Here is a 20,298-nt window from a genome sequence, read left to right as displayed (position 1 = left end):
TTGAAGATGGTGTTGGTGACTTCCCCCTTGATGAAGAAGGATCTGCTATTGATAGGAAGAAGCATGCTCCTGCTCAAAACAAGCTTTACAAGAAACATCACAAAATCAGAGGAATTCTTGTTGCTGTTAAACCTCGCATAGAATATCTGAAGATGAGTGATAAATCTACTGCTAAAGCAATGGTTTCTTCACTTTGTGCTAACAATGAATGTAGCAAGAAGGTTAGAGAAGCAAAGACTAGTATGCTTGTTTATCAGTATGTGTTGTTCAAGATGAAAGACGATGAAAGTATTGAGGCTATGTACTCAAGATTTCAGACTCTAGTATTTGGACATCAAATATCGAAGAAAAGTTAGATAACTTCTGATCATGTGAACAAGATTCTAAGAAGCTTACATGCTAGATGGAGACCTAAAGTAACTGCTATTGAGAAAGCTAAGGATTTAAACACTCTAAGTGTTGAAGATCTTATGAGTTCTCTTAAGGTTCATGAGATTAGTCTTAATGAGCATGATTCTGCTAAGAAATCAAAGTCTATTGCACTAAAGTCCCAAGGGAAACAGTCACAAGATCTCAAAGCAAATGAGTCTAAAGAAGAGTCACCTGATGGAGATTCTGATGAAGACCCTATTGTGGTTGAGAAGATGGCAATGCTTTCAAACAAACTTTAGTATTTGGCTAAGAAAAACAAGAAGTTCTTGAGTAGAAGCAGTGGTTACAAAGGTTCCAAGAAAGAAGATCAAATAGGTTGCTTCAACTGTAAGAAGCCTGGACACTTTATTGCTGATTATCGTGATTTTCAGTAGGATAAATTAAAGGAGAAGTCCAAGAAACCCAATTTCAAGTCCAACAAGTATATAAGACAGATTAAGCAGAGCTTAATGGCCACCTAGGAAGATATGGATAGCGAATCAGGGTCTGAGAAGGATGATGCTGGAAATGAAGCCAAAGTAGGTGCTGGGTTAGTAGCTACAATGACTTTAGAAGCTGAACTAGAATCAGACTCTGAGGATTAAAATAAGGTATATTCTGATATTCCTAGAGAAGAACTTATTGATTCACTTAAAGAGCTCCTTACACACTTTGAACATATAACCAATGAGTTGAGTGATTTAAAAGATAAATATTGAGTTAATGAAACAACAAGAATCAACTCTGTTGGAATTGAAAGCATCTGAGGAAGGATTTAGAGGTTTTGACTTCATTTGTATAAATTAGGAAAGAGGTGCCATGTGCCTAGCACATGAGAAATATGCCTAGCACATGGAGTAGGAATCCATGCTCCTAGGGCAATGTTCATGCGCCTAGGGCATGACTTTTTCCATACTCTCATGTGCTAGGCACACGAACAATGTGCCTTGAGCGCCTGAAAACTCAGGGCACAATTGTTTTTTTCTATAATTATTTTGGGTAAGTCCCGCACTTTTAGCCCAAACCCAGGTAGAAACTCTCAATATAAATACATGTCTTCCTCATTCATAATTTCTCGTTCAGAACTGTGGCAGTTCACGAGGAAGACAACTTTGGAGCTTCATGCGAATTTCTATCTTCTCCTTGATTTTCATAGGAAGTCTCTTGCAGTTGTGCTTGAGCATAGGAAACCTTTTGTTGTTGTGCTTGAGTAGTTTGAAGTCTCTTGCTTTTGTGCTTGAGCAATTGTAATCAGATATTGATTTTAGTGAACTCTACTTGGAAGTGCAAGGGGGAATGGACTACTCCGGATTGTGGAAGGAACCACTATAATTGCTTTGTGTCTTTCTTCCTTCTCTTTCTCTCTCCCTCTCTCTCTCTCTCTCTCTCTCTCTCTCTCTAAGTAACCGCTGCACTTAGACTCTGAACATTTCATAAGAACCTGAAACCTATCAGATTCAGATCAGTGAATTCAGTTTTAGGAGAATAAAAAGCTAACACAATTTAACTCCCCCTTCTTGTGTTTTTCTCACCTTCATCAAGAACATCTGAAAAATTACGAAGAATAAAGAAACAAAGAATGAAGATTCAAGAGGCCTTAGAAGACTTACAAATGGGAGGAATTCGGTTCCCAAGTTCTGAGGAAAGTTATTTGAAGACGAAGACTCAAAACGATAGAAAATCATAGAATTTGGGCCCAGGAAAGAGGTGTCATGCGCCTAGAACATGAGAAGTATGGCTCGCACATGAACAATGTGCCTAGCACAAGGAGTAGGCATCCCTGAACCTAGGGCAATGTTCATGCGCCTAGGGCATGGATTTTTCCATACTCTCATGCGCTAGCTAGGCACGCTAACAATGTGCCTCGAGCGCCTAAAAACTCGAGGCACAATTGTCTTTTTCTGTTATTATTTTGGGTAAAGCCCGCACTTTTATCCCAAATTTAGGTAGAAACTATCACTATAAATACCTATCTTCTTCATTCAGAATTTCTCGTTCAGAACTATTGCAGTTCAAGAGGAAGACAGCTTTGGAGCTTTAGGAGAGTTTCTAACTTCTCCTTGATTTTCTTGGGTCTGTTTTTATCTTTAGTAATTCTTCTTTAGTTACCGCGTGTAACTTAATCTTTTTAGGTTAGAGTTCTAAGATGAATCTCTGTATATTTTTGTTGGATATGTATTTAATTTAATTTGTCGTTATTTATTTTATTTATGCTTTTGTCCACTATAGAATTTTATTAGATTATAGTCTTTATTTATGTGAGAGGTGCAACCCTAGATTAGGTACTAACTAGATGCTTATATCTTGATATTTATATCTCTTTACTGATAACTATTTGTCCAGGAAGTAAGTGATTATTAATTAGCCAAAGATACCATATGAAATGTTGACCCTGGAAGTAGGTACGCAGTGGTTAGAACCGATTGGGTCGTGTGGTGCATTACTGAAGCTAGGAATTAACTGGTAAGTAATTAGGGAAACAAGCACCTAGCTGTACGACTTAAAGCTATAACCTAGTAAAACCATTCTCTTGAAACCCTTAGTAAGGTAGACGTAGATTAGGGCTGTCCGTTTGTAGAACTACAAAATAAGCTTAGAGAGTGTGTGTGTGTGTTATGAGTGTCCTAAGATTCATATATGGGAAGACCTAAGGGAACCTTGGCATTCATTGCCTTGGGAAACACTGGAAAGCCAATTTAAGTTTATATTTCTATTACCTTTGAATTAGCAAAACCCCACACGTAAGGATCACCGTGCGATCAGCAGGTGCAGTTAGCCATCAGAGTGAAATGCCTAATTAGGTACCTAGTGAATGATGCTCATTGGGTCAGGTGGTGCCCAACTATTTAGGAAACTCCAAATGACCTTATCACTTCTATAGTCACCAAGAGATAAGTAAACACGACATTTAGATTATGTATTATCCAACAATAAATATACAGAGGGCATTCGAAGAATCCTAACCGCTGCTTACTTTTCTGCAACCAAAACAAATAAATTCGCTCTGTTGCAAACAGATAAAAATTGCAACTCACTTTTATACCGTCAAAACATACAAAAATAAGTAACAAGAATTGTTCGGATGAAAGGACAATCCCTATGGATACAATACTCTACTTACTAAGTTCATTACTTGATGAAAACGATTGATACACTTGCCATTGTGCAATTACGCTAATCAATACATTCTTAAAAGGAATTGTACGAGCATCAAGTACACTTTTATTTTAATATATAAATTTATTCTTATCAAATTGTTACATGTGTTATTTGTATAAAAAATTGAGGGCATTTTTGAAAAGTGAAAAATTTATTGTTATGGTTTGTTCTTCATTGTTAAAGTATGTTAATATGAAAACTTAATGATTTTTGCTTAAAATGATGAAAAGTGATGTTGTTGTTATTGATTGTTGATGAAACCATGAATTGATGATTGAATTGTTGTTAGATTGTGTTGTTGATGCTAATACATGCTTTGGGTATCAATATATATGAAGTTGTGATCAAGTTGTTTTTGTTTGGTGAATTATAGTGAAATGGTGATGTTGTTGTGATGAAATGATATGGGTAGATTTTCTGTTTTGGTTCATGAGTTTTGAATATAAGATTGGTTGGGAAGAAACTTGGGTTTTGTGTGAAAAATCGTTTTAAGTGTTTCTGGAAAATAAGTGATTATGAGAGGTTTGAGTAAGTTGTTTTGGTATGGGGAAACTTGATTTTGACTGAAGAATATGATAGGTTTGAGTGAATGGAACATGTAGGAGAAAACAGAATCGAAATCGAATAAACGGTTGGAATTTTATGCATGAAACGGCGAAACGGAGAAAATCGGAAAATCTGAACTGTCATACGAGCACGACCGTGCGGCCCAGTGGAACGGCCGTGCTCATATTCACGATATTGGGACACATGGTCGTGTGCCCTGTCGGCACGACCGTGCGCCCCCCTCTGTGTTCCAGAAACCCAATTTTTTCTCATTTTGCGATCTTTTAAGTATTTGTATGCGTTCCAAACACCTAACCCTATCTAATTGAAGTATAATTGGACTTTTATGAGTAGTTTAACTTGGTTTTAGATTGAGAATGAATTTGGTTTTGAATCAAGTTTAAAATTGGACGAACTTTGAGTTTTTGTGGAATTAATCGAACTTTGTGAAACCGATTTACTTTGATTGATTAAATGAGCTATTGGATAGTATGTAGAGATGTTTTTAAGGATAGGAAAGATCATGGGACTCTATTTTGTGAATAAAATTGAACTTAGATGATTTTAGGAAAAATAGACGAACTAATGGCTTGCAAAAGTTTGTTATACCTATTAAGTTTAAAATATAGTATTAACCATCTACTAAACATAACATAACGAATCATATATTTAGGCTATGTTAGTCATCCAAATTGTTGTCACAATTTTTTCTTTTTCAAAATAACAAAAAAGGTTAATATATCAGAGTTTGCAATGGTTTAAACTTTTAGCTTCAGCATCAGCCATGTTGATAGTCTGCTTGAGTGTTTAGTCATGCCTAAATAAATGCTTATCAATCCCTAATATAATTATTATCGACTTTGTGCTGCTGCATTCTCTAACAAGGAGAAATTGCACTTACCTCTATTTTGTAAAAGACATTGATAACCTCTCCTCAGTCGTACATCTCCCGTAGTTGTCAAACAAAGAGGATGTGCACTATTTTAAGTGTATCTTGGGCGTATTGGGAAAAACCCATGTCCTACATCGGATAGATAAGACTCTTGATAAGAGTTTATATAGAGGAGGCAATCCTCACCTTGTTGAACCAGTTTTGTAAGGATGAGTTAGGCCCCCAAATTTCATTATGGTATCAGAGCCTGTCGAATTCAATGGCCACTCCCGAAAAAATGTCACTCAATGGCCACTCCCGAATGGCCACTCCCGAAAAAATGTCACTCAATGGCCACTCCCGAAAAAATGTCACTCCCTTAGCATTTCCGAAATGGCCACTCTTTCGAGAGTGGCCATTTCGGAAATGCTAAGGGAGTGACATTTTTTCGGGAGTGGCCACCCTTAGCATTTCCGAAGATATATCTATACTTTATTTTTGATGGCCGGGGTTAGCTTCTTTAGAAAACCGAAGATATATTAGAAAACCGAAGATATATCTATACTTTATTTTTGATGGCCGGGGTTAGCTTCTTTAGAAAAAAAGAGGACACTTAGCATTTCCGAAAAAAGATATATCTATACTTTTTTTTTGATGGCCGGGGTTAGCTTCTTTAGAAAAAAAGAGGACACTTAGCATTTCCGAAAAAAGATATATCTATACTTTTTTTTTGATGGCCGGGGTTAGCTTCTTTAGAAAAAAAGAGGACACTTAGCATTTCCGAAAAAAGAGGACACTTAGCATTTCCGAAGGCCGGGGTTAGCTTCTTTAGAAAAAAAAAGAGGACACTTAGCATTTCCGAAAAAAAGAGGACACTTAGCATTTCCGAAGATATATCTATACTTTTTTTTTGTGATGGCCGGGATTCGAACCCCGGACAAATAGTGCTGGGCATGACGGGGGTGTATTGGGAAAAACCCCGGTTTTGTAAGGATGAGTTAGACCCTGAAATTTCATTAGGACGGAGGCGAGTGCAATTTCCTCGGGCGGAGACGCACCAAAGCCCAAATAGTGTTGGGCATGACGGGGGTGTATTGGGAAAAACCCCGGTTTTGTAAGGATGAGTTAGACCCCGAAATTTCATTAGGGCGGAGGCGAGTGCAATTTCCTCGGGCGGAGGCGAGTGCAATTTCCTCACGATCCCGAAATTTCATTAGGGCGGAGGCGAGTGCAATTTCCTCACGATATTTATCTATATTTATTTTGATCTTAGTTCAATAATTTGAGGCCACTTGTTAGAAAAGTCATGTAGCACTTGCATGACTTTCATTTCCTTAAATAATTACTGTTTTTTTATGAGTTGGTGTCATGTATGGTGTCCACTGTCCGTGTTTGTGTCTATACTTCATAAGAAATGTGTATCTCAGGGGATAGAAGGTAATTAGAAGTTGTCTAGATAGCTAGTTGAATGTAGGAGACTTTTAGGACACTCAAGAATTAGCCCTATTGTCTGTTTGTACATTAATTCCTTCCTCAAATCACAATGGTTTTGGAAAAAGTCTCAACAAGATTCCTATTGTTCAATTCTTCTCTTAATACAAGTTGAAACTATCATACAGTTTTTAATGTTTCCTTTTTTTGTAATACTAAATTTATTATGATATAAAATGTAGGGGAAGGGAAAACAAACATTACTCATTTGCTTTAGGTTTCATGTTCTATCACAATAATACAAATGTTTTAAAAAATAAACCAGAGATCGAACCAATGAGACCTCTAAATCATGTTTTATTTGGTTTCATCAGTTCAACCACAGTTAAACCAGATAATAAATAAATAATGCAAAAATTATAAACGTTTCATTTTTGTTGAACTAGCCGGTTTGGTCCGATTTTTTAAACATTACGGTGATATTGATTGAAACTTCAAGAAGCAAGTGTAAGAATTTTCTGCGGATAAAGCGATACAAGTTCCTCTAGAGAAAATTGAGTATACTTTTCGTCAAGCTTATCAACTAGCAGATACATTAATTTCCTTTAGATTTCCATGTCACTACAATGATTAGATATTATACATTTTTCATTCTTTTTTATACAAGTTTTTTGAAAGTCGAATTTTTTCGCAGTAGTGTTATTGTGGAATTGCAGTGTTACTCATCCTTCTGTTTTTACTATTTGAGGTAACTTATGAGCAGCTGAATGACGATAACATAACTAATAATGTGAGAAAATAACTCCTAACAATCAATGATCAAATGTTCTCAGCTTTAGCTCATAAGCTAGTCGGAGGCTCCATCCGATACGAACACTTCATCGGTTGTTGATTTGGCAACAACTAGAGGAACAAAAGTATGGTTATTCCAGTAATACTATATTTTTCATAGAATGTACAAAACAGTGGGATTGCAAAGTTGTGTCTTTACCAAACATAATGCGAGAGTTTCATTATTATGATTTAGAGTGTATAAAACACACATTTGTTTGATCCTTCAAAAAAAAAAACACACATTTGTTAAAATGTGACATAATTAAGTATTTATAAATTCAAAATCATGGTAATAGAGCTTTCAATTTCTTATTTTTCATTTTCCTTCCCGTTTGCTTATTTTCCATTATTGTGTGTATATAACATGAATCAACAAAGACAATAATAATGATGAAACTCAAGGAAAAGTGTAGCCATACCCTTAATCTTGATTTGAACTAAAGCCATCGTTCTTAAACACATTCAATTTATTGATCTTGATTTGAAATACAAAAGAAAAATTAAAGCACAAAATCAATCAAGCTTAAAGTGAAAACAAGAAAAGCAATTTTTATTTATTACACCGATCGATTGGAAGAAAATTTTCCCTGTAAACTAGCATATTATAACTACAGCCCCCTTCTTCAGCACCAAAATTTTCAATCATATGTGTAGTTAAGTCAATCCAAGCTAATTCATTATCTATCCTTTCGAAAAATAATTTTCCCTTTGCCACTCCAATTGGGTACTCGATGGAAGGCAAAAATCCAACAATGAAGAGTTTGATCCATGATTCTTTCACATTTAATTCACCTAAAATTGATATGTTAAAAGTAGTCTTCTCTTCGTGATATGTGACCAGGGCAATGGATTCGTTTAACACCATCAAGTGTCTCCATAAATATCCTTCATCAAAACCACAATCTATGTCTGATGGTATAGCTGTGGTAAAGAATGTCTCATTGCTTAAGTCAAATGACACTAAATATGATTCAAAATCTATAGATAACCAATGACACACTCCATCCATGTACACTCTAGCATGAGGAGTATGGTAAAATGTAGGCATAACAACATCAAGTTTTCTCCAAGAATTACTTCTTAAGTTATATATCTCCCAGAAGGGTTCGAAAGTTATATCTCCCAATGACACATATCCGGTACATGGAAACGAACGTCGCATAAATTCTATATGTTGAAGCACCTTATAGTCATGCTTAACACAATCATAACCAAATCCATGAACACTCGCATGCACAGTAACCGGTTGAGTTTTAGTCGGACTTCGAGGAGACTTGGTCGGACTTCGAGGAATGACCTTTAATTCATCCGTAGTTGGATTCCATAGTAAAACTCTTGTATACTTTTCCAAATCATTACCACGAAGATGACAACGAACACATATAACGTCATTAATACCACCCATATTTAAAATTTCAAACTGAAAGCAAGTTTCAGTTTCCTCTTGAAATGGATTTGGAAAATCTAGTTTGGCCATATTCTCAATCCTCTCGTCTAAAGGAGAATACAACGTGATTGGTTTAAACAGCTGTCGTAGAAGGATAAAGGCATCATGGCGATGAGAAGGGTCTTTGGATAAACAATAACTACGGACCATGTTCATGAAATAAGTGTTTTCAAATAAGAGGGACCATGATTTGCGGACGCATCCAAATCGCTTCAAAGATTTAAGAGGTAACTTTGATAGAATAGAGAAGACTATATCATCATGTAAGTAGTTGTTTACCTTTTCATTGGTCACAATCAAAGATTTCTTCTGGTGTGACATTGATTGTAGTGGATTACCAGACTTTGAGAGAGCTACTCACACTCAAGCGAAACCTAAAAAAAATTGTTACCGAGTGAGGAAAAAGAGAGAGGATTATTTTAGAAACAAACCTTAGAATTTGTATCCGTCCAAATTTATTTACACTTAGAAATTGAAATTGAAACAAACAATTTAGAATTACCTTAGAATTTGAAAAGTGCAGCAAATGTTGCGAACTGAGAGTAAAAACAAGCGATGAATGATATTTGCTTGGCGATATAATTATAAAACGTAATCAAGCAAAGAGCTTTATATATTTTTTCTTTTGAAACAAACCGAACCGCATTATATGTCTCACCAAACTAAACAAATTTTGTTAACAATTTTTTTAATGGATAATATAATTTTTTTTCTTTAAACAAAAAAATCATTGATTTTTTTTTTTTGAAGAAGCTAAAATGGAATATATTAACACAACCAAATGGCCTTCTTCAAACAATATCTGTACAATAATTACAGGTCACCAAAAGATAAAACAAGAAAGAAAAACTATTAACCAATGCCTAATATCGCAAATGGGCTAAGCCACCAACCATGGTAGTTGGAGGAAAGACTTTTGTATTTCCCTTTCAACCACATAAAAGTCGACGACTTTATTTTGTCCACCACTTGCAATATAGAAGAGTTTTTGTTCTTGAAAATCCTGTTATTTCTTTCTTTCAACATTTCCCACACTGTTGCACACTAAATAACCTGAGGCATTAACCTCCTTGACTTGGCAGCTCCCCCAATGTAATTAAACTGATGAAAAAGACTTGATGCATCACAAGGCATAACCGTAGCAACATTTATCCACCTGTAAATATGGTTCCAAACAGATCCCAAAACATTACAATGTAAAAATAGATGAGAAGATGTTTCCACCTCCCCACTACCTCCAACGCACAGTTGATCATCGACACCAACCACATTACGACGGTAGAGGTTGTCCTTAGTAGACAGCCTATCACGTAGCAGCTGCCACGCCTCAATGTTGACAGTAGCACTAGCAGTCAATACATTATAGGCACTTCGAACAGCATAAACCGAAAATGTTTCCAACCGCCAAAGTCTTCTATCGACCCTGTCAACCTGCAAATTAACACTTTGAAGTAAAATCCTAAGTTCCCCTACTAGCTCCTCTTCCCACGCGAACAACCTAGGCCTCCAACTCCACGCTGCCCCCTCCACCCCCACCCTAACAAGTGCATGTCAGACACTGACACACTCTTCACCACCGCCAACTCATACAATCTATTAAATCTAACACTGAAAGACACTCCCCCCCCCCCCCCCCCCCCCCACCCATTCATCCGCCCAAAAGAGAGTATTTTTGCCATCGCCTAAAGAATGACAAACGTTACCCCAGAACCACTCTTCCGAAACAAACCCAACCGCATTACATGTCTCACTCTCACTAAACTAAAACAAATTTTGTAACAAAAAAAAAAACTAAAAAAATCTAATGGATAATATCATTGGTTTTTATTTTCTTTAAACAAAAAAATCATTGATCTTTTTTTCCTTCAAAAAATCATTTATTTTTTAAGGGTGGATAATAGCATAGGTGTTCCTAAAATTTTATCTTTTTCCATAACATCAATAATATAACAATATTATAAAAAAATTGTTTAAAGATATAATTAGAATAAAAAAATAGCATAACCTAAAATCTCATATTTTCTTTAGTGTGTACTAGCAAAAAGACGGGCACGTACTTTTCGTTCTTTTTACTGCGCTAAAATTTGTAAATTATGAACAATGATGTTTTTTTATGAGATTTTGATTAAAACTAAAAATTAAATATTTGTTGCATTCTACTTATAACAAACCAAATTAAACATTTTTTCCTTCAAAAAAAACCAAATTAAACATGATTATCTATTCCAATAACACCAATAATATAACAAAAAAATATAATCTAAATTCTTTTTCTATGACAACAACAACAATCTTTATTATAGAAAAAGTTGTTTAAGCTTATAATTGGGATAATAAAAAAGTAAGTATAAATATATTCATCTATTTTGTTACACTTTTTAAATGAAATATGAGAAAACTAATTAGAGAATCTATACTATATATGAAGAAAACTACCCCTTTCAGCGCACTTTTGGGTTGGACTTTTCTTTCCAAAAATACCCTTAATTTTTAATTTTAATTTTAAATACGAATAACACATGTAACAAATAGATAATAGATAATAATAAATTTAATTTAAGGAGAAAACTTACAATTCTTTGTGAACTGTTCTTATTGTTAGCCAATTATTTAATTTAAGGAGAAAACTTAAACACGATTCTTTATAAACTGTTCTTATTGTTAGCCAATTATAAAATAACACGTGGATTACTAATAATCGTATCCATTAACCCTCTTTTACCTCTGTTAACCACAGATCAAACTCACAAAAAACTAGCACAAAACAAAAATTCATGTTACTTTTTTATCTGCCGATTTTATGTTGTACATCTGTGTTGTTCCCCTCAATACAACCGACAAAGATTGCAAAGTGTTTTCATATCTCGTCCACATAAAACAGTATTTCCATATTATTTTATTACTTCCACAAAAAACAGTATTTTCATATTATTTTATTAAGTTACTCTTCCTTAGCCTTTGATCAATTGTAACAAATGTGAGCAAAAAATAATGGTAAAGATTTGACTTTAAATACTCTAAACATGAGCAAAAAAATTGTTAAAACAAAAGAATAAATAAAATATAAACGACATTAAATTAATTAAATATCAAAAAAAAAAAACAAATGTTCATCTTAGAACTCTAACCTAAAAATAATTAGTTAAACATGGTAACTAAAAACAAATTACTAAAGATAAAAACATACCCTAGAAAATCAAGGAGAAGATAGATTCTCTCCCGAAGCTTCAAAGTAGCCTTCCTCTTGAACTGCCACAGTTCTGAACGAGAAATTCTGAATGAGGAAGGATAATATTTATAGTGGAGATTTCTAACTGGTGTTGGGCTAAAAATGCGTGCTAAACCCACAAAAACGAATAAAATCACGCATGCGCCCCTCACATTTGAGATGCTTGGGGCGCATACTGCATGCCCTAGGCGCATCTAGTGCAATTTTGCGCATGCCCTAGGCGCATATTGCACCTTTGCCATGCCCTAAGCGCATGGCATATACCCTAGGCGCATTGTAATGCAATTCCATGCCCTAGGCGCATTCTTGTGTGCTTCTAGCCCCAATTTCTTCGATCTTCGTTGTTTTTAGGTCTTCGTCTTCAAATATCTTGCCTCGAAACTTGGGAACAAAATTACTCCGTATGTAAAGTGTCCAAAGGCCTCTTGAATCTTTATTCTTGGTCTTCCCAAAGTCTTGACAATTCTTCAAATGTTCTTGATTTGCCGATTTGCATGATTTCTTCGTGAATTACTTCCAAAACCACCTAAAATTGCTATGTTTTGGGAAAACTAGAACCACAGACTCAAATATAGAAAACATTACAAAAGTCCTGAAATCATAGGCAATCGTTCTAATACTCCTCCTTTTTGCTGCCAAAACCTACTGAAATTGACTGAAAAACATGCTAAGAATAACGTAAGATGACCTGTCATCACCCTCAAGGTACACACAACTTCCCACAACACTTCTTACACACTCTTTCTCAGTTCCATTACTGATTTGAGCGTTGGAGTGCTAACGTGCCTGCAGGAACGTTTCATTCCACCACGAAGACTCATCGCCACCGTACCAGAAGCCGTTACCGACTCATTGGACATGAAGCCCCGATACGGATACGGGTGCGGGTACGATACGATACGGGTACGCGGATACGCGAATTTTTTTAAATTTAGAATACGATACGGTTAGGATATGTTACCAAAAATCTATAATAAAACTTATATGTATGTAAAATACTTGAAGAAAATTAACATTGATTACTCTTCATTATTGTATTATAAAAAGTTATGTTTTTTTAAAAATAATATATGTGATCAAAATAACAAATTTTGAAAGTTTTCTTATAAACCATATTACATTTTCATATGTTAGGATATCGAGAGAAACATCATTAAAATAACTCAACACAAATTTTATCTAATGTTGATTAACCGAATCACCTCTCTCACTACGTTCATCCACAAGAAGTATATATAATTTTAAGTTGTTCATCGAGAAACAATTCTATTGATGCATATCTAAAATTGAATCATATACATCTATAATGAATTTTTATAACATTGTCTCATTTTTTTAATCTTCATCTTTTTCTAGGATACGTATATGCGAAGTATCTTAGAAGTATCCTTGTGTATCTATGGAGTATCACATAAGTATCCGATAAAATATTTATTAAAAATTACAATAATTAATTTTGATACTTTGTGGAAACGTATCCGCGAGTATCGGTATCAGATACGTATCCAATACAGGTACGTCTCCATTTTGGAGTATTCGGGCTTCATAGCATCGGAGCCTTCTTTGCCACCGTCGCGACTCAACCATTCTCACCTGACAGATCATTTGGCTCTAGAAGGAGGGGATCGTTCGCTAACTGCCACGGTCTAACAATCTTCCACCATAACCGTTTTTAGTTACACGCATCTCCGCCGTAACCGTTTTCAATTACTCGTTCCTCCACCATAATGGTTAACAGTTACCACTCCTACCTCCGAAGTAATGGCTGGTACCAAAACAACTTACTCAACCCTCTCATAATCACTTATTTTCCAAAAACACTTAAAAGTATTTTTCACACAAAACCCAAGTTTCTTCCCAACCAATCTTATATTCAAAATCATGAACCAAAACAGAAAATCTACCCATATTATTTCATCACAACAACATCACCATTTCACTCTAACTCACCAAACAACAACAACTTGATCATAACTTCATATATATTGATACCCAAAGCATGTATTAGCATCAACAACACAATCTAACAACAATTCAATCATCAATTCATGGTTTCATCAACAATCAATAACAACAACATCACTTTTCATCATTTTAAGCAAAAATCACTAAGTTTTCATATTAACAGACTTTAACACTGAAGAACAAACCATAACAACGAATTTTCCATCAATTTAACCTACCCAAACTTAGAATCAATTAAGGAGCACGAAAATTGATTGTTTTAATTCACATAAGTCAAAATTCACCAATAATCACTTTTGCACATAATTGAAAACATGAGATTTTAGCTTATTTTGAGAGAAGTCTAGCCACCCTTACATTAAGCTTGGAAAATCTTAACTATGGCTTCACTTTTGCTCCCCAAGTCTCTAGCCTCTTTTGGGCTAGCTTTTTCACTTTTTAAAAATGCCCTCAATTTTTAATACAAATAACACATGTAACAATTCGATAAGAATAAATTTAAATATTAAAATAAATGTGTAACTGATGCGCATAAAATTCTTTTTAGGATTGTATTGATTAGCGTAATTGCACAATGGCAAGTGTACCAATCGTTTTCATCAAGTAATAAACTTAGTAAGTAGAGTATTGTATCCACAGGGATTGTCCTTTCGTCCGAACAAAACTTGTTACTTATTTTTGTAAGTTTTGACGGTATAAAAGTGAGTTTCGATTTTTATCTGTTTGCAATAGAGCGAATTTATCTATTTTGGTTGCAGAAAAGTAAGTAGCGGTTAGGATTCTTCGAATCCCCTCTGTATATTTATTGTTGGATAATACGTAATATAAATGTCGCGTTTACTTATCTCTTGGTGATTACAGAAGTGATAAGGTCGTTGGGAGTTTCCTAAATAGGTGGGCACCACCTGACCCAATGGGTATCATTCATTGGGTACATAATTAGGCCTTTCCCTCTGATGGCTAACTGCACCTGCTGATTGGACGATGATCCTTACGTGCGGGGTCTTGCTAATTCAAAGGTAATTGAAACATAAACTTAAATTGGCTTTCCAGTGTTTCCCAAGGCAATGAAGGCCAAGGTTCTCTTATGTCTTTCCATCTATGAATCTTGAGACACTCATAACACACTCTCTCTAAGCTTACTTAGTAGTTCTACAAACAGGCAACCCTAATCTACGTCTACCTTACTAAGGGTTTCAAGAGAATGGTTTTACTAGGTTATAAGCTCTAAATCGGACAGCTAGGTGCTTGTTTCCCTAATTACTAACTAGTTAATTCCTAGCTTCGGTAATGCACCACACGACCCAATGGGTATCGACCACTAGGTACCTACGTCTAGGGTTAACAATTCCTATGATATATTTGGCTAATTAATAATCACTTACTTCCTAGACAGATAGTTATCAGTAAAGAGATATAAATAAAATAAATAACGACAAATTATATTAAATACATATCCAACAAAAATATATAGAGGTTCATCTTAGAACTCTAACTTAAAAAGATTTAGTTACACATGGTAACTAAAAACAAATTACTAAAGATAGAAACATACCCTAGAAAATCAAGGAGAAGATAGAAACTCTCCTGAAGCTCCAAAGTTGTCTTCCTCATGAACTGGCACAGTTCTGAACGAGAAATTCTGAATGAGGAAGACTGATATTTATAGTGAGAGTTTCTACCTGGGTTTGGGCTAAAAGTGTGTTCTTTACCCAAAATAATAACAGAAAAAGACAATTGTGCCCCGAATTTGTAGGAGCTCGAGGCACATTGTTAGTGTGCCTAGCGCATGAAAGTATGGCAAAAGCCATGCCCTGGGCGCATGAACAGTGCCCTAGGCGCATGAATGCCTACTCCATGTGATAGGCACATGGTTCATGTGCTAGGCACATTTGTCATATGTTAGGCACATTCCAAATTTGCTATGCGCATGTCACGTCTTTCCTGCGCCCAAATTTTCCGATTTTCTGTCGTTTTGAGTCTTTGTCTTCAAATAACGTGCCTCAGGACTTGGGAACAGAATTCCTCCCATTTGTAAGTCTTTTGAGGCCTCTTGAATCTTCATTCTTTGTTTCCTTGATTCTCCGTAATTCTTCGGATGTTCTTGATTAGCCGATTTGCATGATTTCTTCATGAATTACTGCAAAAACCCCCTTAAATTGCTATGTTTCGGGAAAACTAGAAATAAAGACTCAAATATAGAAAAATTACAAAAGTCCCAAAATCACAGGCAATCGTTCTAATACTCCTCCTTTTTGCTGCTATTTCCTACTAAAATAAACTGAAAAAAATGCAAAGAATAACGTAAGATGATCTGTCATTAGTAACAAACACAAATGTCTAGTTTTTTTCTTTATCATTTAAAAAGTGTGACGAACTAGATAAGTGTACCTATACTTACTTTTTCATTATCCTTGAACAACTTTTTCTATAATAAAGATTATTGTTCGTGTCATTAAAAATATAAGAATTTAGATTATATTTTTTTTTTTTGTTATATTGTTAGTTTCATGGAAATAGATAATCATGATTAATTTGATCTGTTATAATTTGAAATAAAAAAAACATTTATATTTTTACTTTTAATCAAAATCAAAATTTCATAAAAAACCATCGTTCATAATTTTCAAACATTAGCACAATAAGAAGAACGGAAAGATAGACACATGAGTGTCCGTCTTTTCGCTAGTATATACTCCCTCCGTTCCTTTTTAAGTGTCTTTTTAGGGTGAATTTTTGTTCCTATTTAACTGTCTTTTTGGTATTTTTAGGGGTATGATTTGTCAATTATACCCTTTGTCAATTACTGTTATCTTTTTCAATAAAACTAATTTTTTTTAAGAGGCTTCAGTAAAACTATTTTTTTAATGCTATCTATTTTAAAAACTAAAATTTGTTTTTTTAAACAAAGTTTGTTTGTTTTTTTAGAACAAAATTTGTTTCTTGTTATCTTCAAATTTAAACAAAATTTTGTTCCAAACAATGGTTTCAAGAAGAGTTAAAATTCTATAAATAAGATGAGATGAGTAACAATTGTTAAAAATTTCAAGTGTGACTCTAACATTAGTTGATGCCTTAACTTTGATTAAAGGAGTTGGAAGAAAGTTAATTGTTCTTAACTTTTGATAAATGTGAAGTTGAAATAATTTTTATATTGACATACAATAATTAAAAAGATGTCGACAATATTTAGAAAATTGACAATTGTTTGTTATGAGAGAGAGAGTGCGCAATAAAATATGAATTTGTTGGAGAAAAAGATAATAATTGTTTGTTACGGGAGAAACGTAACATATTAAATTTATTGGAAAGATAAAGTGTGTGAAATAGGAATTTATTGATGGATTAAAATGAGGGTATAATAGGAAGAAAATGTGCAAAAATACACATCGCTATTTTGGTGTTAATCTTCTAAAAAGACACTTAAAAAGGAAGGGAGGGAGTATAAAGAAAACAACCCATTTCAGCACTTTTGGGCTGATTTTTTTTTTCTTTTCAAAAATACCCTCAATTTTCAATACAAATAACATACGTAAGAAATAGATAAGAATAAATTTAAATATTAAAAAAATATAACAAACACGTTATGAATATATATATATATATATATATATATATATATGTTTGATTTTTTTCCTTTATCATTTAAAAAGTGTAACAAACTAGATGAGTTTATTTATGCTTACATTTTTATTATCCCAATTATACCCTTAAACCACTTTTTCTATAATAAAGATTATTGTTGATGTCATAAAAAAAATTTAGATTATATTTTTTTGTTATATTATTGGTGCTATTGGAATAGATAATCATGTTAATTTGGTTTGTTATAACTAGAAAGCAATAAATATTTATATTTTTAGTTTTAATCAAAATCTCATTAAAAAAAACATAGTTCATAATTTACAAATTTTAGCGCAGTAAAAAGAGCGGAAAGTACGTGCTCGTCTTTTTGCTAGTACACATTAAAGAATATATGAGATTTTAGGTTAGGTTATTTTTTTATTCTAATGATATCCTTAAACAATTTTTTTTATAATATTGTTATATTATTGATGTCATGGAAAAAGATAAAATTTTAGGAACACCAATGCTATTATCCACCCTTAAAAAATAAATGATTTTTTTGAAGGAATAAAAAAAGAAAGAAGATCAATGATTTTTTTTGTTAAAGAAAAAAAAAACCAATGATATTATCCATTAATTTTTTTTTAGTCTTTTTTGTTACAAAATTTGTTTAGTTTAGTGAGACATATAATGCGGTTGGGTTTGTTTCAAAAGAAAAAATATATAAAGCACTTTGCTTGATTACGTTTTATAATTATATCGCCAAACAAATATTATTCATCGCTTCCTTTGTTTTAGGTTGGTTTTGGTTGAGCGTGAGTACTCTCTCTCGTAGTCTGATTATCCACCCGTTCGTGTTACCACTGAAATCAATGTCACACCAGAAGAAACCTTTGATCGTGACGAATGAAAAGGTAAACAACTATTTACATGATGATATAGTCTTCTCTATTCTATCAAAGTTACCTCTTAAATCTTTGAAGCGATTTGGATGCGTCCGAAAATCATGGTCCCTCTTATTTGAAAACACTTATTTCATGAACATGGTCCGCAATTATTTTTTATCCAAAGACCCTTCTCATCGCCGTGATGCCTTTCTCCTTCTACGACAGGGGTCTTTACCAACAATCACGTTGTATTCTCTTTTAGATGAGAGGATTGAGAATATGGTCAAGCTAAATATTCCAAATCCATTTCAAGAGCAAACGGAAACTTGCTTCATCTTTGATATTTTAAATATGGGTGGTATTAATGAAGTTATATGTTTTCGTCGTTTTTTTCGTGATAACGATCGGAAAATTTATTCAAGAGTTTTACTGTGGAATCCAACTACGGATGAATCAAAGGCCATTCCTCGAAGTCCGACTAAGTCTCAACGGGTTGATGTGTATGTGAGTGTTCATGGATTTGGTTATGATTGTGTTAAGCATGACTATAAGGTGCTTCAACATATACGATTTTCTATGCGAAATATGTCTCCAAGCATCACCGGATATGTGTCATTGGGAGATATAACTTTCGAACCCTTCTGGGAGATATATAACTTGAGAAGTAATTCTTGGAGAAAACTTGATGTCATTATGCCTACATTTTACCGTACTCCTGATGCTAGAGTGTACATGGATGGAGTGTGTCATTGGTTATCTATAGACTTCGAATTTGAATCATATTTAGTGTCGTTTGACTTAAGCAATGAGACGTTCTTTACCACAGCTATACCATCAGACATAGATGGTACTCTTGATAAAGGATGTTTTCGGAGACACTTGATTGTGTTAAACGAATCCATTGCCCTGGTCACATATCACGAAAAGATGAATACTTTCAATATATCAATTTTAGGTGAATTAAATGTGAAAGAATCATGGATCAAACTCGTCATTGTTGGATTTTTGCCTTCCATTGAGTACCCAATTGGAGTGGCAAAGGGAAAATTATTTTTCAAAAGGATAGATAAAGAATTAGCTTGGATTGACTTAACTACACATATGATTGAAGATTTTGGTGTAAACGAAGGGGACTGTAGTTTTAATATGCTAGTTTACAAGGAAAATTTTCTTCCAATCGATCGGTGTAATAAATAAATAATTGCTTTTCTTGTTTTCACTTTAAGTTTATTGAGATGTTGATTTTGTGCTTTAATGTTTCTTTTGTATTTCAAATCAAAATCAATAAATTGAATTTGTTTAAGCTCGATGGCTCATATTAGTTGGGGAATGGTTATTTGAAAGCAAGTTCTATCTCATCTGCATTATATATAAGTATTTGAGTTCAAAAAAACATGTATGCAAAAGAATGAGCAATTTATAATCTCTAATCAGTGTAGCACAACATTAAAATATAGTCAATTTTCTCTAGAGGAACTTGTAGAACCAGGGTTCAATAGGGATCAATCAACCCTTTATCCCCAGAAACCTACCAGAAACACAAAACATATTTTTGTCATTGAGGTGTCCGTCGGTCGAAGTGAATATTATTGTAATGTTTAAAAAATTAAAAACAAAAAGGTGTAGCCAATTTTTTCTCTAAAAAAATAATTGTTCCTAATTTCTACTTCCACGAATAAGTTGATATAACAAATTTCCACCAATATTTGTATTTTTGTTGCAAAATTAATAAGTCTTTGGAATACTTTAAAATTTTAAATATTATTTGTTTTTTTAATCTACTAACAATATATAAAAAATTATTAAAAAGCAATATATATATTAAAATTATATATATATATATATATATATATATATATCAAAATCAAAATCCAAAAAAAATTCATAATTGTCCTTCTTAAAATCCAATATATTATCATGATAATTACGGACAACTATTTTTTCAATTCCA

The 20,298-nt window shown here is 33.7% G+C and overlaps 3 protein-coding genes across 3 annotated transcripts; 1 reads left to right on the top strand and 2 right to left on the bottom strand.

The window, feature by feature from the left end:
- Positions 1-7,802: 7,802 nt before the first annotated feature.
- On the bottom strand, positions 7,803-9,020 carry LOC146916680 (F-box only protein 8-like). The gene has a single exon (XM_085721698.1). The coding sequence runs from the start codon at positions 9,018-9,020 to the stop codon at positions 7,803-7,805; it is 1,218 nt and encodes a 405-aa protein (XP_085577824.1).
- A 723-nt stretch (positions 9,021-9,743) lies between these two features.
- LOC146916679 (uncharacterized) lies at positions 9,744-10,438 on the bottom strand. Its single transcript, XM_085721697.1, has 3 exons — positions 10,403-10,438; positions 9,946-10,130; positions 9,744-9,855 (listed from the first exon to the last, which is right to left on the bottom strand). Exons 1-3 carry the CDS (start codon positions 10,436-10,438, stop codon positions 9,744-9,746), a joined length of 333 nt encoding a protein of 110 aa, XP_085577823.1.
- An 8,065-nt stretch (positions 10,439-18,503) lies between these two features.
- On the top strand, positions 18,504-19,572 carry LOC146916678 (putative F-box protein At3g49980). The gene has a single exon (XM_085721696.1). The coding sequence runs from the start codon at positions 18,504-18,506 to the stop codon at positions 19,542-19,544; it is 1,041 nt and encodes a 346-aa protein (XP_085577822.1). The 3' UTR covers positions 19,545-19,572.
- The last annotated feature ends 726 nt before the right edge of the window (positions 19,573-20,298 follow it).

Source organism: Medicago sativa, chromosome 6 (assembly GCF_051527215.1).
Source record: "Medicago sativa cultivar Bolivia chromosome 6, Bolivia_mono, whole genome shotgun sequence".
In the NCBI taxonomy this organism is placed as follows: Eukaryota; Viridiplantae; Streptophyta; class Magnoliopsida; order Fabales; family Fabaceae; genus Medicago; species Medicago sativa.
Note: the sequence above shows the minus strand (reverse complement) of the source record. Positions and strands in the feature narration are given on the sequence as shown.

Bases quoted from the DNA above. Each gene is read 5' to 3' on its own strand.
- LOC146916680 (XM_085721698.1), bottom strand. From the start codon at position 9,020: ATGTCACACCAGAAGAAATCTTTGATTGTGACCAATGAAAAGGTAAAC.
- LOC146916679 (XM_085721697.1), bottom strand. From the start codon at position 10,438: ATGCGGTTGGGTTTGTTTCGGAAGAGTGGTTCTGGG. The intron at 10,131-10,402 runs GTAACGTTTGTC...GTTAATTTGCAG, and splicing joins TTCGGAAGAGTGGTTCTGGG to GTTGACAGGGTCGATAGAAG. The intron at 9,856-9,945 runs GTGCGTTGGAGG...CCATATTTACAG, and splicing joins GTTGGTGTCGATGATCAACT to GTGGATAAATGTTGCTACGG.
- LOC146916678 (XM_085721696.1), top strand. From the start codon at position 18,504: ATGGTCCGCAATTATTTTTTATCCAAAGACCCTTCTCATCGCCGTGAT.